The sequence below is a fragment of the Filicampus tigris genome, chromosome 2 (genome assembly GCF_054856515.1).
Source record: "Filicampus tigris isolate MCC_2025a chromosome 2, RoL_Ftig_1.0, whole genome shotgun sequence".
Taxonomy (NCBI): domain Eukaryota; kingdom Metazoa; phylum Chordata; class Actinopteri; order Syngnathiformes; family Syngnathidae; genus Filicampus; species Filicampus tigris.
The window spans coordinates 26,207,607-26,228,111 of record NC_141218.1 but is presented as its reverse complement, the minus strand read 5'-3'; the positions used below and the strand labels follow the sequence as shown (position 1 = coordinate 26,228,111).

Genomic DNA, 20,505 nt, shown 5'->3' with positions numbered 1-20,505 from the left:
AACGTGGTATTTTATAGATTATGACAGCGCTTTATAGCTGGAGGGCGGAGCATTGGATACAAATATATAATCTTTGAATGAATACAAATTTGTGCTGTAAAAAAAGGGCATTACATCAACAAAACAAGTGCTTGTTGAAGTTCCCAAGGATTTAAATAGTTCGGTAGCTTCATTCTATATCTGACAACACTTGATCATTTAAAATTCCTAAAAGTTTCCTGTAATAATCTCAACGTGGGCCGCACATCTGCAATAATCCGGATAAATCATGGCCTGTCCTATGTAGGTCGTGGATCTTTAGCAGTGAGACAGCCAGCGGAAACGTTGCATATACAATGTAACTCCTCTTCAGGCCTGCCCCTCACTTTGCATGTATTTCCCACATCAACCCCCTGCAGAAGTGTACAGTAGATGTTATGAGGTTTAGCCTCCATAGTTGAATGAATAGAGTTACAGTACGCAAAGTCTGAGGTATTGTTTTCCCAACTGAACACCCTTTGGGTGTGAAAAGTACTGAAAGTAAATGGTCTTAATGTAACTATGGATTGTCTTAATCTGTGTGGATATTTACATGTGAAAACACTTTCTTGAGGTCACAGTCAATCTTCGCAGTCAATCAAAGCTCTCAATGGTGTTCTTTTTTAATGTGTTAACGGGGTGACAGTCTCCCCCAAAGGCAGGGGTCGAATCCCATGTGAGAACAGTGGAAGAATCAGCTGCAGCAAGCACTTTTTGTTTCAGTCGACAATTAAACATTCGGCGTGACAGTTTAATGATCCTGTTAGTTTCCCACGACAGTACGTCTTTCATTCTGTTGGATATCCAGTACGGTATTTCAGTATATTTTGTACGTTATACAGAAGTTCTAAAACACACCTTTAGTCTCCTAAATTTCATGAAGATTCATTTTTTTTTCTATAATATCGTCATGTTTTTAAAGCCAAGTAGTTTAGACTGTACATGTACACAGTATAAGCACGCTACCCTAGAGGGTACTCTTTGATATACCATAACAGTATTTAATTTGTTTTATATATTTGATTATAATGATATATAATCAGTGCTTTAAGTGGAAAAAAATAAGTGCCACTACTCCTCTTATTCTACCATTGCCAGGTAAATTAGGTGGTGGGTAACAGCAGATAAGTAAATGAATAAATAAAGGCAGAGACTTTTGTCGTATCACACAGTGATGGCGGAATTAACTTGCGGTTTCTTAGCATCCTAAATTAGCGATTTAATATGATTTTGGGATGGTTTTATTGGTGTTGTTAGCAACAATGTAATGGCAATAAAAACTGACAAAAGAGCAAGCCAAAATGTCGAATAGACAAGTCAAGCTAGCCATCACGCCATCAAGCGGGGCCACTTAAAAAAAGTCTATTAAGGTTATTGCTTTGGTGTCATGTATTATTTGGTCAGCTTTTATTTTGAAGTTAGCCTTTGCGATAGTGACATGTTACGTTATGAGTATATTTGCAGCTTCCCTGACATGTCTAAATGATAGTGCACATGTAAGAATGCCTCCAGTAACAGTTTTTTGTTACAAAAGAACAAAAATAAAAATCATGACATATTTTTAATTTGGGCTACCTGAATTACTGAAGGAGTCATATGGGTATCATAAAATGCAAGAGTGAAAACAGAACAATAGAGGGCCCTCTGGGCTGATGTGAAGTCCTGGTACGTCATAAAGAGTCCCAGTATGCGAGAGGCTAAAATTGAGAAGTGCTGGTACTTCGTACCACTGCATACAGCCTACTTAATGGACGGTATATAGCAGAGCTGGGCATTCCATCCCGGGGGCGGACCAGACCGTTCCGGACGGACACACATTTTTGGGACGGAAGAACGGAACCGCTTTAAAGGCACAAGGACGGGTCAGAGGACGCTCATTTTTATGAATGAGGACGGAAGGGTAGCCAGGTCGCGCACGGAGGACGGACTAGCAAAAAAGGGTCAAGTGCCCACCTCTGGTATATAATATTATTTCTGCCATAATTTTTTTGTTATACAGTAAATGTTTTATTGACTATGTTTATATGCAGTCCCTGTGAAAACCCGAATATTGGCAATATTCGGGTTTTGAAAGGTCATGTAAATGCGCAAAAACTCGAATTTCATCATATTCAGATTTTTAACAACTTGAATAAGACCCCTGGGTTAGACCTTTTCTTCATTCATTCATCATTTTGGCTTTTAGCACTTGCCTTCCTTCGGACACGAGGGGGGTACACCATGGTCGCCAGTCTATTGCAGGGCACATATAGGCAAACAACCAGTCCCAGTCACATTCTTACTGATGAGCAGTTTAGTCTTCAAAAGCCCAGTAGGATACCCCAAACCTTTAAATGTACTCAAAACCAAATAACCATGTAAAATCAAAGAAGACAAGAGTCATTGCTTTAGAAAAAGCAATGGCATTTGGATATTCTTTCAGTAGAATTTTTTGATCCACGTCCATTGTTCACATCATACAGGTAGCTTTATTAAGAGATTCTATTACTTGCAGCTTGGCCTAAAACTGAGTATTTTTTAAACTGTCAAAATATGTAAACAATCCACATAGCCAGTGGTTTTCCCAGCTATCAACACATTCAGTCCCCTCACAAGTAACCGCAGATGACATTGACTGCATTTACCCATGGGAACGCAGCCATTGCTTCATCCTCATGTCGCAGGTGACAACCAGTCAGCTCCACAGCTCTGCAGGCAAGTCTGCTGGAGTCTGTGGGAATGGACTCAGTGTTTGCCAGGGTTAGCGGGGCACCAAAAATCCCCATCTGAAAAACTCACACATGCTGGGGTGTGCTCGAATGAGAACGCGTGGCCGACTGCACGCAAACAAACACAAGTAAGCCCACAAACTCACATACACACACAGAGGCCACGGCTCCCTGCAGGGTTTGTCCCAGTTGTTTGTGACTCGGGTCACACAGCTGCACGCCCAACTAAAACAAGATGAGAAAAAACAGGGAAATTAAGGGAATATTGGACATGAATTGGGGGGAACAGCAAGATAGGCCGTGTCGAATCAAATGATACCAGATCATTTTGATTAAATTCTATTATTACTCATTTTCAACTACTTTGATTGCTTTCCGATTGGTATTCACCTACATTAAAGTTTCATTATATGTTTACAACATGAAATACACCTATATGCATTTCCTGTTTGATGCTACATATATGATTGAATTACATGTTTAGAACAAAATTCACGACTTTGGAATGCAAACCGGCTGTTTATTTCCAGCACTTGTTATTGCTGTAGCCTTGACAACCAAAGCCACAATGTTTGCTAAGTGATTCGTTCCAACTAGGAATCACCCCGTGGCTCAGAAACTGCCATTTATGTCATCATGGGAAACTCTGGCAATGTATCGCCTGTCATTTACGCAGGAGGATTTGCTAATGTGTGAATGTAACCAGCAGTAAACATGAAATCTGTAAAGAATCGGGCAGGACGCGTGTTTTTTCGTCTAAATCAGACTTACGTAATGTATGGCCCGGGAGCCACATCTGGTCCCCCCACAGTCTTTGACCGGCCCTCACAGTGACCCTGAAGTCAAAGTAAAATGTAAGATAAATGGTGCTTTTATTTTGAAAGTCGTGCTCTTTATGTGCGCACACGTGTGGACGCTAGTACAAGCAAGGAAGCGAGAAAGAGCTATGACTTGTCTGCAGTGTTGCCAACCTAGCTACGTTTTGGCAATATTTAGCAGCTTTTCCGACCCCTCTTGCAACTATTTTTCCCCAAAAAGAGACTACAGCAAAAATGACAAAAGTGGTCCTAATGTTAGCAACTTTCTTATTTCCTGGTTGAGGGAAGAGGCCCAAAAAGCGTTGGCCTGATAATACAAATCTGCAGTTTCATGTACTATCCGTAAGTCATCGCTGTATCATTGTACATTATACATCAGTGTCAATAATATGATACTTCCCACTTAAATATATATTTGGGAGTCCTGAGTAGGAACCGCTAATATGGATTGGAGGATGGTGCACAAAATTAATGTTATCATTTTTAAAGGGTAAATATGTCATTTTAATGACTGCTAATAATTCTGTTTAAAATGTGTATTTCCTAATTACAACAATTCATACAGTACCATATCTACAATGTAGCAATTTACTGAAATAAGACAACATGCTTTTTTTTTTCTAAATACATTAAATATAATATAGAGAAAGGTTAGCATGTCGGTTTGGCCCTCGACAAGCATTCCAATTTTTCATATGACCCCTTTGCAAAATTAATTGCCCACCCATGGTCTAAAATTATTTTCTGGATTGTAGCCTTCCTATTTTTGAGTATCACAATTTGTGCTGGGACTCAGTACAGTATGTACCCATCAGTGTCCGCATTCCAGCAAAGAGAAACTCCAGTTAGACGTATATGCGCACCCTCACTGAGTCCAAACAGCTGAGGTCTACTGTATGCTGAAGGAAAAGAGGAAGATGAATGCCGCCAGGTGGTTCTGACCCAGCTAACCTTTTGTTGTGCGACTTGATCTCAGCAGTGTCATGCAAACAGTTTTTATTTTATTTTCTTGGCTCACTCATTCATTTGAATCCAGTTTACTTAATGTTTAGTTGCTGCACTATTTTTGATATTGTTGTTGTTATTTCGAATTTGTGACAACAAGGTGAATGTGTTCCGCTTGTCTGCCTTCAAATTCTGAGGCTTGGTATTCAAATCTCTGCTCAGGCCCTCCTCATCCCTAATTGAAAACTAAAAAATGTCCACGTGTCAACGTGAGTGTGAATGGTTGTTTGTGTATTAGTTCCTTCTTCTCACCCGCAACCTTAAATGAGGACAAGGGCTATTGAAAATGGGATGGATGATTTGGATCTGAACAGACGTATTGTAACAAGCGCCGTGCTCCTTGAATGGTAAAGTGACTCTTAACAAATTATGGATTTTGATATGACTTTTAACATTCATCAGTATGTGCCCTGTACTGCCAATTGAGCCAATGCCTCATAATATTTTGCAGCGCACCCATTGGATCATTAGTACGATCACTTAACGGCTTCCAAACTCGGCCAAAGGCATTATCTTTCAAAGTTGCCCTTGTGTGTGTAATGAGAGCTCGATTAAGACAGTTAGACTGCTTGACGTTGAAGTGAAAGTCATGCTATCATGACATAATTGGGCTATGGTTTCCTAATTGTACATTGTTATTAGTTAAAGCCGGATCTTCTGTTGATTGGTTTCTTTAGTATGAGCATAAATGAATTATCAAGGTCAGTCAGCCATTTCTGCAGCAAGGACCCATCTTAAGTTAATTTCGAGATGAGTCACTATTTGGCATCTCTGCCAGCATATTATCAAAGGAATATACAGTATATATATATATATATATATATATATATATATATATATATATATATATATATATAAAACCTCTGTTATTATTACAAATATCTATTCGAAGTTATGAGAATAACATTTTAGGTGTATCTTTTAAAGGTTAAAGTCGAATTTTTCTGTCAACATCGCGGACAACTGAACAGCAATATTAGCAGTCAAGCTGGGTGTCCACGCTAGTCTATCAATATTCTATGCAACCAAAGCAGTGATGGTGACTTGCATAAAAAGTAAATGTTCTTCCTTTAGGTAGCAGAAGGTACAATAAAACAGTGTATCCAACATTCATACAACAGAATAAATCACGGCTTCCTTCGACTATATTGTTTTGTTTTCATTTAAGTAAGTCAAGATTTCAAACCCAGTATAAATGCATTTGTGTCTAAACTGAGACGCATCATTGTTTCAGAATTCACATTTTTTGTGACGTCTGAGATTTTTATAATGTAAAATGGGTGCCTTGGCTCAATATAAGGTTGGGAAACACTTATCTAAGATTGCAATGGCAGTGGCAGACAATATTTATCGTATCATACACCGGGGTTGCGTGAAATTTTTTTTTTTTTTACTCAAGACTGTATTACTCAATATGGAGATGTGGGTTGAGCTGTACCGCTGTCAAGCAAAATCCATTTGTGTATAATTTAAATATTCCAACATTAGTCCTTTAAATGAAGAATACTTGCATGACATGTAATAGAAGCCTGTTGCCTTTTGTGGTTTGTAATAGATGTGAAATGTGAATTCACTAGCCTGCAGAGCACTTCAACCAATGCACAATAATAGAAGGGGGAAAAAATGAAATTAATAAGTAAAACATTTTTTGTCATATAACGAATAAAGGGGGAGCTGCTTAGATGATGCCAAAACACACCTCTTTGCCAGTGGTTGTGGAGCAGGGCACATGATAGAAGTGCCAGTACAAGCATGGTACGCGCAGTCATGACGGCATGTCCAAAGATGCTGCCTGTTCTCAATTGTCCCATTGTGCCATTGTGGGAACAAACAGCAGTCAAAGGGGTTACTACCTTACTTGGAGGCCACCATGGGACAGCGTCACACATGTCCCTCTGATGCTAATTTTCCTCAACGTTCATCAGTATGTGCCCTCCACCTGGCTGAACCGCCCCATAGATTTGGCTGTCACTTGCCGCACTTTGGCTATCATGACAGACCTTTCAGCTACTCACCGCCTTACTCACCAAGTCTGTTCAAGAGGCCAGATCGGCGGTAAGTTGTGTGACGGATCATTGATGGAAGTGTGTCAGGTAGACAGTTGTTGACTGATATTTTATAAAATACGATTCTTTATCACAGTGTAACAAATGTTCAAGTTATGTTGGAGCAGTGCTGGGTTAAGGTATATTGATGTTCACAAATGCAGATACAGAGTACAGATAATTGTGTAGTTTAGCCAAGTATTGCAGACTTAGGATGTGTGATTAGGAGTTCCTTGACATTCTGCTCTTAACATTCATTGGTTACAACTTCACATTAGTGCTCCCTTCAGACAGCCTTTGGCAAGCCTCGAGGCTCTCTGTACTCAAACACGCAGCGTGCATTTCTGCTTGTACTAATACAGGTGGAAATGGAAAAGAGATCTTTTTCTGATAGCTCTCTGATGTGAATGTTGATCACAGTGTGCAATAGTGGTGTGCATGCTGTTTTTTTCTGGCTGAAAAGTACTCCTCGAAGCTGGGAAACTGGTGTTATGGTTCCACTCGAGTCGTCTTCAGCAACTGGTGAAGATGAATCACAGTGTTATACAACCAAGTTGGCTATAGCACAGGAACATTTGATGGAAAGAGCGGCCCATCATTGCAAGTTTTTGAACAGATTTGCACACACCAAACATAGACCGGCTGTGAAGTTTTCCACAGAAGTACGAGGGAATTTATCTGGGTGTGTCATAAGTTAACAAAGACACTTATTCAATTGAAATATTTCTTAATTTGTATATTTTTGTCCTTCAGTTGAATTTGACGCCATGGTAATAGCTGAACAGTACTAAGATGTACCCTGGAGTCTAGTTTTTTGTGTGCGCATTTTTAACCTACTACAGAAAATTGATGCGACAACCCATGACCTCCCAAATGGGACAACTGTAGCCGGGCAAGATAAGCCCATCAACCCAAGAAAAGAGCTTGATATTAAAGTTGACAGCTGTACTGTCACAGACGTAGGCCATTTGGGCCCTATGACCCAGCGAGTGGGCTCTCTCTTTAACCTCACAAGTCCATCAAAAGTCAGCCCTCACACTCCATTTGTTAGTACTGCAGTCCTTTTTTTCTATACAACTAATGTGGCATGGCAAATCCATGGACTGAAGAATGTGTTTCATTTTACAGAGCTCCATTAAACGAATTGTAATTTTACAGGTAATCTGCATGAAATGTTATTTTCCTCACATTACTCCTGGACAATTGAGGATTGTGCCTACTCGATCCACACAATGGGCCCTATTTTCATAGAGAGTCGGCAAAGTGCTCGGTGTAAAAACAGTCGCAACTGTATTTTAGTGCCGGGGCAAGTTTAGTTTAGCGTGTTGGTGAATTTGGCAGACCGTGCTACCGTGCTATTCCTCAATAGGCATTCCGGCATATTCTATTGCACACCCCTGGCGCATCTGGCAATTTGGTGACTAAAAGTAGACTAAATTCTAGACAAGCTAAAAGTGGGTATAAGTTGTGGTGCATGTGGTGTAACGTGTTTTGGTGTATGTGATCCGAGGCGCTGGCAGACCGATTCGATGCTCTTCAAACGCGTGGTTAATGTCATCGTATTTTATTATAAATATGACAACCGCGAGGTATAATCCCTCTGAATCATTGTAGAATTCAATTTAATGAACTAATTATCATCATTATCGCGTTAAAATGTTTTAATAGCACCTCCCTGACGGTGCGACCCAACTACGGGTGGTGGGAAGCTGGTGGGGGACGACGAGGCCTGTGCTGTCACACACAGACGCACGATCGGGAGTGGCAGGCGGTCTCGAAGTGCCCATCCACAGTGGCCAGCTTTATATCAGCTGCAAGATCGAGACACGAGATCTTGCGTTTCATTTGAAATGTACCCTACTTTGCGCGTGATGATTTCCTTTTTTTTCTTGAATTTAAAGGGAATGAGGGCAGCCACCTCTATTGTCCTAGAGTTGGCTGCTTTCTCTTCCACAATGGCGCAAACGACCCTTTCTATCAACGCCCGTATCAGCCTGCTTAGCGCCAAAATAATGAAAACTCCATCCATGCGCACAGTTGGACTGCGCTTTGTGCGAGAGTTGCGCTGGGCATGAAAATAGGGTCCAATATCTTGATTCAATCTGTCATAAACGAGTGTACAGTAAAACCACAGAAGTAAAATGAAGCATATATATATATATATATATATATATATATATATATATATTTGGTAACAACTGGCATCATAAGAAAATGAAATGGAAACAATGTATTTAGCAATGAATCAAGCAATAAATCAGACGACAGATACAATTGGGAACATGTTGTGATCTACACAGGCACACATTCAAGGTGTTCGTGCGTGTGAAAATAAGCTGTGTTGCACAATAACTGTGAGCACACACTGTGTGTGTGTGTGGGGGGGGGGGGTGAAGGGTGCCACAGGTGTGTTTTCTTTTCTCCCTCTGTGTACTCTGTGGGTAAAATGCACCACTAAAATCGTTTTAACACCGTGCATGAGGTTTGGTACAATTGCAACACTCAAAATAAGGTGATGTCAAAAGGCCACACATGATTGACTGAGTCCTCTATTAGACTTAACATGTTACTGCTAAACACGATTACCATGTGGCTGGTCCGCATAAATAAGTCATTTTCATACTTTCAAAAATACCCTATGGAAAAGCACCGACTGGAAAAGACGTGTTTATTTATTGATTCCCTAAAAACCTCATGGGAAATGCCTATGCCATTGAAACTCACCATATCACCACACCGTCTGGAGGTTTTGTATGACCTGTTGTAATATACCATTTGGGCACTAGAGGCCGATAAAGTGTAGTGACACAGAGAGGGGAAATTCAATGCAACACTGAATGGAAAAGTACCTTCACGTTGCACTTGGTGGTGCAGTACTGTACATTCTGTTACAAACAGGTTTTGTGTGATAAACTGTAGGTTTGACTTGGAGTGTTGTTTATCGCGTCCGTGTGTATCCTCACGTTTGAAACAAATACGTATTTATGTCAACACTAAATGACATTTAAGTCCCGTGTTGGCTGATCTAAATTAAAATCTTATGGCAGTGGTTACCAATGCTGAATTGCAAAGAGCGGGCATATTAATAAATAAATAAATAAAACTCTAATGGTGCATGTTTGATAAAGGTCCATTTATGTCACAATTGCATCATTAACTGCATATGCCCATACAATAAGTAATTCTAAAACTGTGGTATGCATGCCTTTCATGGTACGTATGCTCTCTCAAGTGATGTGTGAATAAGAACAAAACTCAAGTAAAATTAAGTTGTACTTAACTGTTAAATACAATACATTTAATTATTTTTAACACATTTAAGCTTGCCTGCAATGTCTGTTTAGTAATTTATGTGCAATATGTAAGTAAGTACATTTTTTTTATTTTCCTACAAGCAAAAAGTTGATTTTCAACCTGTGCATAGAGTTATGATGCCTTAAAATATTGTCAAATACTATTACAAAATAAAACATTTACCTATTTTTTTATCAACAGTTGGTCCACTATTACCGTATTGTAATGTTGGTTATGACGGTAGTGCTTGGAGACACAAGTTATTTTGTTTAGGTGGTATTTGGTGTAAAAAGTTTACAAACCATTGAACTAATTACCAAACGTGGTTGACTGGTATAGTAGATTACATAGATATTGAGATGCTACCTATAATGATGCATTTAAAAATAGAGATCCAAAAGTCCGCGTTTACGCAGATAAGAATGCGTACGTTAAATTGAAACTGTCAGTCCACAATTTATATCAATTTTTGCGTGTCATTAAAGTTGTGTTATAGAAAGCGAGGTGTTATTATCTTTAAAACTGCTATTGCATTCTAACTATATAGTTATTTGAGTAAAACCGTATTTCATATTTTCACCCCAGTTTTTATGTAAAAGCTACCATGGGGTTTATTCATTTACAATTAACACGTGTTTTTTAATCAAAGATCGAGTTTCTGCAGGGAGGAAATGCACCACCCCAAAACTCGAGCCATTAACTAATTTGACTAAAATATGCCTGCGTCATTTGACGTCATGGCTCAGGGTGTTTATATAGCGTTGGGTGGCAGAAAATAGCACAGCATAGCACAGAAGACAGTCGCTCAGATAAGAAGCGAAGCTCAAACAATCTCGACACCGCACTTTACCCTGGCAGGTAGTGCGTCGACGGAACCAAAGCGGACTTATTTGCATCTTAGTGGTAGAAACGACTCGCAAACGTGGCGAGAAGCATTTTCCAAACGAGTCTGGCCCAGACCATGAGCACGGAAATGTTCGCTAAAACGTCAATGGAGGTGGCGGTTTACCAGCTGCACAACTTCTCTATCTCTTTCTTCTCCTCGCTACTCGGGGGAGACGTCGTGTCAGTAAAGCTTGACAACAGGTAAACCTCAGCCCGATGTACGCACTATCCGATTAGACTGCGGTGGCCACGAAGAACGTTTTTTATGCGTTTGAACCTGGCTTCGTGCCACAAAAACAACTATAGAATTCCCCGAAAATCGTCTTAAATCTCAGCAATGCCCTTGTGCACGTCTGTTTATTTGATATTTGCTCAAGAAATATGTAGGCCACGGTATGTGACCGTTGCATAACCGTCATGAAAGAAACCACTCGACTCAAATGCTTTGTTGTCGGCAGTGTTTCCTTGGCCGTTTGTGCTGTAACGCTGTGTGCATTAGAGAAGCACTCTGGGGGGGAAAAAAAGTTAGTTGACTTAGTGTGAGGCTACTATTATGTGGTTTTCCATGTTAACGGTTTCTCTTTTTCTTTTCTCTCTTCTGCAGTGCCTCCGGTGCTAGCGTGGTGGCTATTGACAACAAAATAGAGCAGGCAATGGTAAGATTGCAGCAAATAAACACGCATGCACACACACGCATATGCACGAAAGCTGTATTAAAAAACAAAAACAAATAAGTGCTTCGTGTTGTGTAATGCTCCGAAGTTTGCTTACCATGACCTAATACTTGTACTTTAATTAGAGTACTGCTGACTGCTCTTTTTAGTGGCAAGTTAACTTACCCAAACTGCCCCCAAATGCATAGCACATTCATGAGTTGTTTTGTTTTGATCATGTGAGATGCGAAAAAGTGTCAGTCAAAGTTGCCTTTGTAAGATAACCTTTCCTTTTATTTAATTTTTTTGTATATGTATCTTTTATTGAGGTGAATCAATTGAGAACAGATTGTCAATTGCAATTCCGACCTGGCTGCAGACAGCAGAGGAAAACAACTATTATAGTACCAATATGAGGAAATTTGCATCAAATAGTCGTTCATCATCATCATCATTGTATCGTCATCCACATGCCACTAAACGCACGTAATGGTGCCGCAGATAGTCATGAACAATCTGAGCTGATCCACCTCTCTCCCCTGGACATTTTAGGACCTGGTCAAGAACCACCTCATGTATGCCGTGCGGGAGGAAGTGGAGATCCTCAAGGAGCAGATCAAGGAACTGGCAGAAAAGAACAACCAGCTTGAGAGGGAAAACTACCTGCTGAAGAACCTGGCCAGTCCGGAGCAGCTGGAGAAGTTCCAGTCTCGAATCCCGACAGATGTTCTCCTCCCATTGGACAATCAGAGCGTGCAGGTGATGTCGGAGCAGCAGACCTGCGGCCGCAATTCTGGTTCTGCTGTGTAAGTGGCTCTGCCTTGGGGCGGGCAGAGCCACTGTCCCTTTTCAGCAATGGACCTCCATGTTTTTCGCGCTACAGAATTGCTGCCGCTGAAAAACTGTCATGGCAATGAGGGCATGGCGTTGTGGCCGCAAATGCCTGATGGGACATACACTTGACTCTGATAAGCACAAATCTTCCAACCGGCGCTGTGTCAGGGCTGTCCTCTGATTCCGTCCAACTGTGCGCCGTGGTGTCTTCACACAGACCCCGAGCGCTACGAATCAAGAGCAGGCCCACTGGACACAATTGAGCGCTTGCTTCCAGACGGAGGGTTGCCAGCAACTGTCCTTTTGCCTTCGATTGGGCTGGTCCTGCCGGTGCTGACTTGGAATGTGTGAGCGCAAGTGAGGCTACTTCCTGTCGGCCCGCCTAAGATGTTTCGACAAGCAGTGAGCCCCCAGTTCGTGGATGAGTTTGAGATCCAAATGCAAGTTTCAAGGACTCCCAGCTCCACATTAACAAGGACTTATCTTCCGTGTATTACGTGTTGACGTACATTAACAAAAAATAATCAACAGGATGAGCAGAGGTGAAGCTTTAGAGCAGTATAATCGAGCGGGTGAACTGATTCATATACTGTACTGATTCATGATCTGATGTCTTGTATTGTCTGCAGTTGGGGCTTGCTGCTTATGGGGGGAATTCATCCTGCCATATTGATTTTTTTTTTTTTCGTAGTTCTTTGTTTTATTTTTGTTACAATCAGTTTTGTAAAATAAACGCTCTTCTGAGATTGTTTTCCCGACACTGAAGGCGTAAGGCGCGTCAACCCAGGGTGCTCAAGCAAGCAGAGGATGCTATTTCATGTAATTGTATCTGCTGTATTGTTAGCCTGATGCCAATTTAAACAATTTAAAAACGAGGGCATGACAACAGTGCCTGCATGTAGTACATGAGAGAAATGGACTCCTACTTCAAGCTCTGCTATTTGTTGTTGTTTTTGAACTACCAAAGACGTTGTTTTTTTTTTTTTTTAACCACAATAGCAGAAAGAAGACCCAACAACCAGGACCATGTGTTAAAACTTCACAGGAAAAGTCTTGCTTCCAGTTAGTCCTAAAAGTTTCTGTTTTGTAAAGATAATGGTATTGTTGCTGTAAGGTATCCCGAAAACATTTGTTTGCTACCCTCTTTGGATACAACTGCACATTTGCAATAAACCTTATGTTTACATGAAGCAAACACTGTCGTGTCTTAATTTGACCAATGTTGGTGCCGCCATTAATTTAGACATTAACGGATGGTCATCATGTGTGAATTGTGTATAAGGTCCAAAGTGTGTTGTTCAAAAACAATTCTGTTGTAAGAATGTTCTCACTGGTCACAACAGGTACACAAGCTAATGACATTCTAAGTTGTATCAAACGCTTATTTAAGAAAACAAAAGTGGTAGTGGTTTTGTAGTTGTGTAGAGCCATACCGGTAAACTGAGCTGTTTTGAATATTTTAGTATTTTTTTGTACCTAAATGAGATCAAGTAAAGACCTTTGTGATAGTAAAGGGATGCACACCGACTACAAGCACAATTAGTTTGCTAAATGACTACCACGGACAACTGATTATATGGTTTTGGCCTTTATATGTTGTGTGAGAGCTCATTAGCCTAGTTAAACAATCAGTCACTCAATATCTGATTGACAGTAAACTTTTGTTAGCTTTTTCATAGACCAGAGTCCTATGCTTGCAGGTACTGCCTGTTAAATTAAATGCAGTTGATCAGTTTTCTACCAGCCCTTGTTCTTGCACGTTAATTTTAAAAGAACATATTGCCCAGGGAAACTGAAGAGTGTAAACATGCTGCCTTGATTTTGTGCAGCTGAGCCTGTGAAATCAATCTTCACTTCAATTCAGTGACATTCACAGTGTCTGTCAAGGCAAAACAAACCGTGCATTCCCAGTCGTAGGGACTCCATCGTGACATGTTTGGGAAATTGTGTGGATTTGTAAACAGCTTTGTGAGCCACCAGTCTGCCTGACAATAAAAAGCATGTGATGTGTAAAATGCAGGCTGGTGACGCACCGGGCCATGAGGCTCCTACTTGAGTGAGACAAATCTGCTTTCATTAAAACTAAAATGTGTTTTGCTCTTCAAACTTTGCACGGACACACAATCTGAAGGAGTTAAGTCTTGGTGAAAACAATCTAAAACCAATCGTTGTTTCCAGTGTGAGAACCCGGGTGGCCACTAATTATAGTGAAGTAATGCTGAGTCCAGTAGATTGGAATCTTAGTAGTTTGTCCTAGTAGCATTTTCCCTCAGACATATTGGCAGCCAGTCAGGGCAGCCCATGGGTAACTTGATATGTTGTGGCTTTCCTACACAGGGATGTCGTCCATCCAGCACTGTGAGCTGAGGGACTTGACAGCAGACTTGACAAAAAGAACTTCCACGGATCGAATCACACTCCAGTGAACGCAACGTACTTATTTTTCCTTTCCCGAGTGAAACTTGTGTATTGTGACAAAACGAATGAGTAACTTTTATTTCATAAGCGACCGGATGGATGGGTTATTTGTTTAAAGTAGCAAACAGGATCAGTTGTTTGTATTGGCTCTTTGCACTAGGCAGCCTAAAAACCAAGCCTGTCTTTGTAAATCCATTCTTGGATACATTCTGTACATTAGCAAATCAGTAGAAACATACCTACATAAAACTCGTTAAGTTTCCATTGTCTATCCATTTGTAAGGTTTTACATCAGCCTCCACAAAGTAGCTTGCTAACCAAAAAACGGTCAAACACGCAAATATAGAGTAGCAATCCGCAATTGTTTTTCACTTGTGGTGGAGGTCTGTAACTAAGTTGTCTTTGTTTTTTTTAGTTCCAAAGCTCCCCCAATATTTGGTAAACTTGACAGTTGTGTGTAATAGAATTAGTAGAATTGACTAAACACAAATTTGAGAGCGGTTTGAATTTGTGAAGATGTTGTAATTGGCTGCATTGTAACATAATTTTGTGAAGATGTTTCAGTGTTTGTGTCTAATGTAACCCCACTAATGGTAAAACTGCCAGAGCATTTTACTAAAAAAACTTGCGGGCCGTTTATCCACAATTTGTCCAGCCGGAAAACTAGTACCCGTCTATGGGCCGGTCCGGCTACGATATTAAACGGGCTTCCGTTAGCGTTTTCAATTACACACTGCGACCAACACAGCGCACAGTTGACTGGTGTTGCTATGGCAACAGCAGAGATTATAAAACAAATCATTATTAACATAAAAAGACAGATCTTAAACAAATTGGGCTGCTTTTAAAGTAAAAACAACAACAAAACATATACGGTATTTGGTTTAAGCAAAGAGTACGTGCACTTCATTTGGGTGCAAGGTATTTTTATTCTTAGCAATGGTGGTGCTCACTCAAACCAAAGGGCTTGCCTGTATTGTGTAGAAGTGATTTCATGCATTGCATGCAACTTACTTCCCCATTGCTTCTTTGTTAACAGACAGATGATCCTAACTTTCCATGCTACACAGCCTAAATACATGATAACGTATTTGTGGTATCCATCATTTAGGTCTCCCCTGGTTAAGTTGTCTAATTTGTGTTAAAGTGATTGACTATTGTCAGAAACAAACACTCAATTGAAGTTTGCCCACAATCAAGCAGAAAAGGAAAGTGTTTGTTTTGGACTTGTGTTATGTAACACACCAAAAAAAAAAAAAAGAAAAAAGGCTACCAATCATCATAACCGCATCTGTTTCAGATGGAAATTCTCGCCCTGTGCTGGGTTACATTTGCCTCAGTGTGGTTAAGTTTGCATGCAGAGGGAGAATTTAGTCTACCGACACAACTTTTGCTTCCTTTGAAATGTCACTGTTGAAAAAAGTTGGAGCACGAGACGTTGTTGATGTTTGGCGACATTTTGGATGCAGATCGCATTTCTTGTATTATGAACAAGGACTCGGTCCAGGTTCTAAGTAAAGAAGTTCAAAGGCATGGCAACTTCTTGCTGACAGCTGGTTACATAATATGAAATTGTGCCACAATTGCTGTCTCTAGTTTACAAGCTGAAGGGTCACTGCTTTTAATATGTCAATCGTCTGTCTGTTGACAGGGCTGTTGTGTGAGTTGAGGCTTCAAATGTTAGCCTCGAGTCTCATGCGTTTGTTATATTTGTTTTGCATTTTAACCCCACTATGTTTAAAATAGTTTAGGCTAAATCAGATACATGTTTTTCATATACGTTTTCTTTTGTCAAATCTTATTTTGGATTGCATTTACAATGTTAAATGAAGTTTATCGGTTTCCCAATGCAAAGTTTGCTGTTGCAACACGGACGGAAGAAATATACTCGCCAGATACTCCGTCGGGTTGATTCAACAATTGAACTTTAACAGGGGGAACCACGATTTTAGTGGTCTTAATTTGATAATATCTTAATTATGCCGAGGTGCTCATTTTATAAAGTTATCAAAGAATTAGAGCCATCTTTCAATTCCACACAGCTGCAAAGACACTGATAAGCATTTCGTTAAATGAAGACCTCGCTGCCATAGTTACTGATTTTTTTTTTTTGTTAAGGCAGAACTTCTATTTTTCTTCTTGCGATCTATACTATCTACCATATATCTTCATCATGACATTTCTATCCTCTACAACTCTTCAAGAAGGCGTTGGGCATAATCTACACTGTTAACATTAGAGAGGAGTTCACAAGAGGCGTGTTCTGCTTGTCCTTCCGATCACGACATGCACACACTTTCTGCAGCAGCGCTGATTTATGGCTTGGAACTTCACATGAGCATCTGTGACTCACGCATTTCTCCAGTGGGAGTTGTTTGAGAAAACCCACACAGGACTAATCCCAATCAAATGAGGACTACAGTATACAGTATGTGCTATGCAGTCCAAATCATCCACTTGTATATGATTTGAGACACAATTTTTGAATGTCAAATGTTTTAGTGTTACTGGCCATAATTTAAAGGAGGGATTCTCAACCGGTGCGTCGGGACCCAAAAGTGGGCTGCGAACGCATTTTGGGTGGGTCACGGAGTGCTGGTAAAACGTTCAGTGCATTTGTGTTCTGATTTTTTCTGTAAAATATGGAGGTGTACCAAGTTCCCACATGGAACGTAGGTAAGTGACAGGAAATGTTATTCACCTGTGGTCTGGTATTTCAAATTAAAAAAAGAATAACTTAGATTGCAAATGTTTGTCATTCCACAGTAATTAGAACAATTTTCTTTCAAAACACACTCTAAAAACAGTTGGGTTGTTTTCTGCAAAAAGCAACCCAAAAAATTATCTGTTTTCAAGTTAAATCAAGTCAAATTTATTTATATAGCCCTTAATTGCAGGAAAATCTCACAAGAGCTTCACATGCCCATCGTTGACAAAATATTAGCGACATCCCCTGATCTTCACCCCCAGGAGGGCAAAGAAAAACTTAAAAAAAAAAAACATCCGGGGAAAAATGACAAACCTTGAGAAAGGACCACATATGGGGGGGATCCCCCTTCCAGGATGATCAGGCTGCAATGGATGCCGAGTGGGCACCATTTAACACATCTGATACTATACAATGTTGGTTAAAATAATGTGAAAGACAATCAAATGAAGTGCTGCAGGAAGACGACTTTGGTGAAGTGGGTCCCTGCCCAATTGGTCAATGCCGAAATCTCCATAGCAGCGCCTCCGAGGATGTGGTCAGCCTCCGATCTTGTAGCCGTCAGTTGCTGTTGGATCGAAACAGCAACCTCCAATTCTGTCGTCATCAACTAATTCTCAAGCCTGGGAAAAGGGGGCAAAAAAAGAATAGAAACGTCAGTAAAGAGGCCAACAAATAGTTCAACTAAATGCAAAAGTATATAAATAAGTCTTTAGTCGTGTTTTAAACATTCCCACTGAGGTAGCGCCTCTAATATCCGTGGGTAGGGCATTCCATAGCAATTTTTGGCTCTCGGGATCACTAATAGGCCGGCATTTTGTGAACAAAGTTTTCGGGATATCACTAGGTTGACGACGATTGTACATAACAACGCAAAATTGTGGGTCAAGTTGACCCAATTAGTGGATTTTGATCCAAAATTGTGTTATTTTTTTAACCAACTGTTTTTAGAGTGCAGATTGTGTTAAATGGTGAGATCTAGAAAAAAAAAAACAGTAAAATGATAGTTTTATTGTTTCCTTGCATTTGACTGACAACCACTCCAGGGTGTATCCTGATTTTCAACCAATTTGATTTGCATTGCAGAGTAGAAAATGACTGCGCTTGGCGCAAAAATGGGAACACCTTCATTTTCATCTTCACACACACACGGACGTACAATCGTGAGTGAACGGTCTCCAATTGCCCACATCACATGCCTGGCCGACTAGATCATCCGCAAGGGGAGCGCGCACCAAAATCACGCACGAAAGCCAGAATGTCAATGTCTGCTTCGGCAATGTCAAGCACTGTGTGCACTTCAATCGCCTTCAGTGGCCAGGAGTCGTCAACGTTCCATCATCCAATGGTGCACAACGATGCAAACGCCCTCCTCCACCTGTGCGACAGAAAGATAACTCCAGCCATACACACAGTCAGACCGCACTTTGAGCTAGACTTGCACTGGGCATAAAAATAAGGCTCTGTGTGTGACTTTTGGCTTACTTACATTTCCCTACTCTTTTTATCTTTTTGCTTGTGTTTCTAGTTTTTACAGAACAGTGCTATTTTTTAAATTTACTCTTGAAAATGTGTTGTTTTCAAGTAAAGATTGATTACGAAACAAATGAAACTTGAAAGTCCACTATTTATCTATTGAATATGGCTGGCATTATCAGAGTGATTGTAAAAACAATGGATATAAGACTAAAAACAAACCTTTCTTCAACTAAATCCATCATCCAGTAACTGATTTGTTTAACCTTTTAATGTTGGGTTGCAACTATTACACTATTACTAGTTAGCAATTCAGTGACTTGGAAGCGAAGCTCAACCTTGTTTGTATTCAAAGTGATCAAAGTCCCTGAAGGAATGTGGACGTCTTATTCATAAAGACAAAAGGTCAGAAGCCAGTAGTTTTAGATTTATGGCAGTTCCGTCTTGTGGCAGGGCTGCACAGTTAGAGCCTACCCCATAAATTAAAGCCTCTCAGACCCCGACCTAACTTGTGACACATGGCGGGTCAAAGGGCAGGTGGTTGCATAAGCTGTACATACAAAAAAAAAAAAGAAACAAAAATAAGCCAATGGTCACTTTCCCAAGAAGATGCCCTTTTTTGTTAAACAAGAAACAAGGACAATATGAATTTACTCCCATTTTGAATCCAAGTTTGAATGCGCAAATGGTAGACTCTTTATGGGAACACATACTCTGCCTCTTTGGACACAAGCCTTCTTTTTGATTGCAGGTTTATTTACAGTACACAAAAGAGTCACACCGTTAGTCCTTGCCAGCAAACCTAAAGATGAGGAAGGTTGCTCAGATTTCAATCAAGTTCTCCCACTACACCAAGACCACAAAGCAGTTTTTACAGTGCCAAGTTAATAGAACACTTTCGTGCACGGCATTTACAGTCATGTTACTTTTTGGGGTTTAGCAGTTATTTGGTGGGGCATTTGTGAGTGATTATGCAACCACCCGCTTGTGCGACTGTGCCCTTTTAGCAATAAACATCCGTCAATCTCTGTTCCACTTTTAGCCCATTCCCTGAGCAAGTCCATGCAGGAAGTTAAAGATGGAAAAATAGCAGGACATGAACTCCAAACAACCTTTGGTGGGCACATTTGTTTGTTGAGGATTTTCTCTCCTCAGGCCATAATAAGATAAGAAACAAATTAACACAGATAGCAATCCTTGCATAGGCTGACTTTTAGATATAGAAATGGGAGCATCAGTGGAGAAGTATGACACACTTTCATGGTTTCAAAAGTTCTGTCCGTGTTTAAATTACCGGGTATTAGATTTGCTTAACACTGATACAACACAGTCTCTGCATGTCAAGACTCAAACACCAGCAAAAGAAAGGTTGAGGTTAATAGACATTAAACAGCAATATATGGTAAAGCAAAAGTTAAGAAACCAGACGTCCCCAGATGTGTGTATTTTAAATGCCACATTTTCTTTTAATATATGTCTTCTACATGCTAAGAGGATAATTGCTTTAACATGGAAAAATATGGGTAAGCCAGGTATCGCGTGTGTGTTTTAGGGAACTGTCTTCTTGCTTACCATCCATCCATCCATTATCCAAACCGCTTATCCATTGGGACAAAAGTTCTTACATTCATAAAAAAAAACAGG

The 20,505-nt window shown here is 40.2% G+C and overlaps 1 protein-coding gene across 1 annotated transcript in view; it reads left to right on the top strand.

Moving 5' to 3' along the window:
• The window catches only part of tsc22d3 (TSC22 domain family, member 3), a 34,317-nt gene extending 20,862 nt beyond the window's left edge, over window positions 1–13,455 (top strand). Inside the window, exons 3-4 of the mRNA XM_086020913.1 lie at window positions 11,378–11,429; window positions 11,979–13,455. Of these exons, the coding sequence (XP_085877039.1) occupies window positions 11,378–11,429; window positions 11,979–12,236 (310 nt within the window). The 3' untranslated portion in view covers window positions 12,237–13,455. The remainder of the gene's footprint in view (window positions 1–11,377; window positions 11,430–11,978) is intronic.
• Window positions 13,456–20,505: the final 7,050 nt, after the last annotated feature.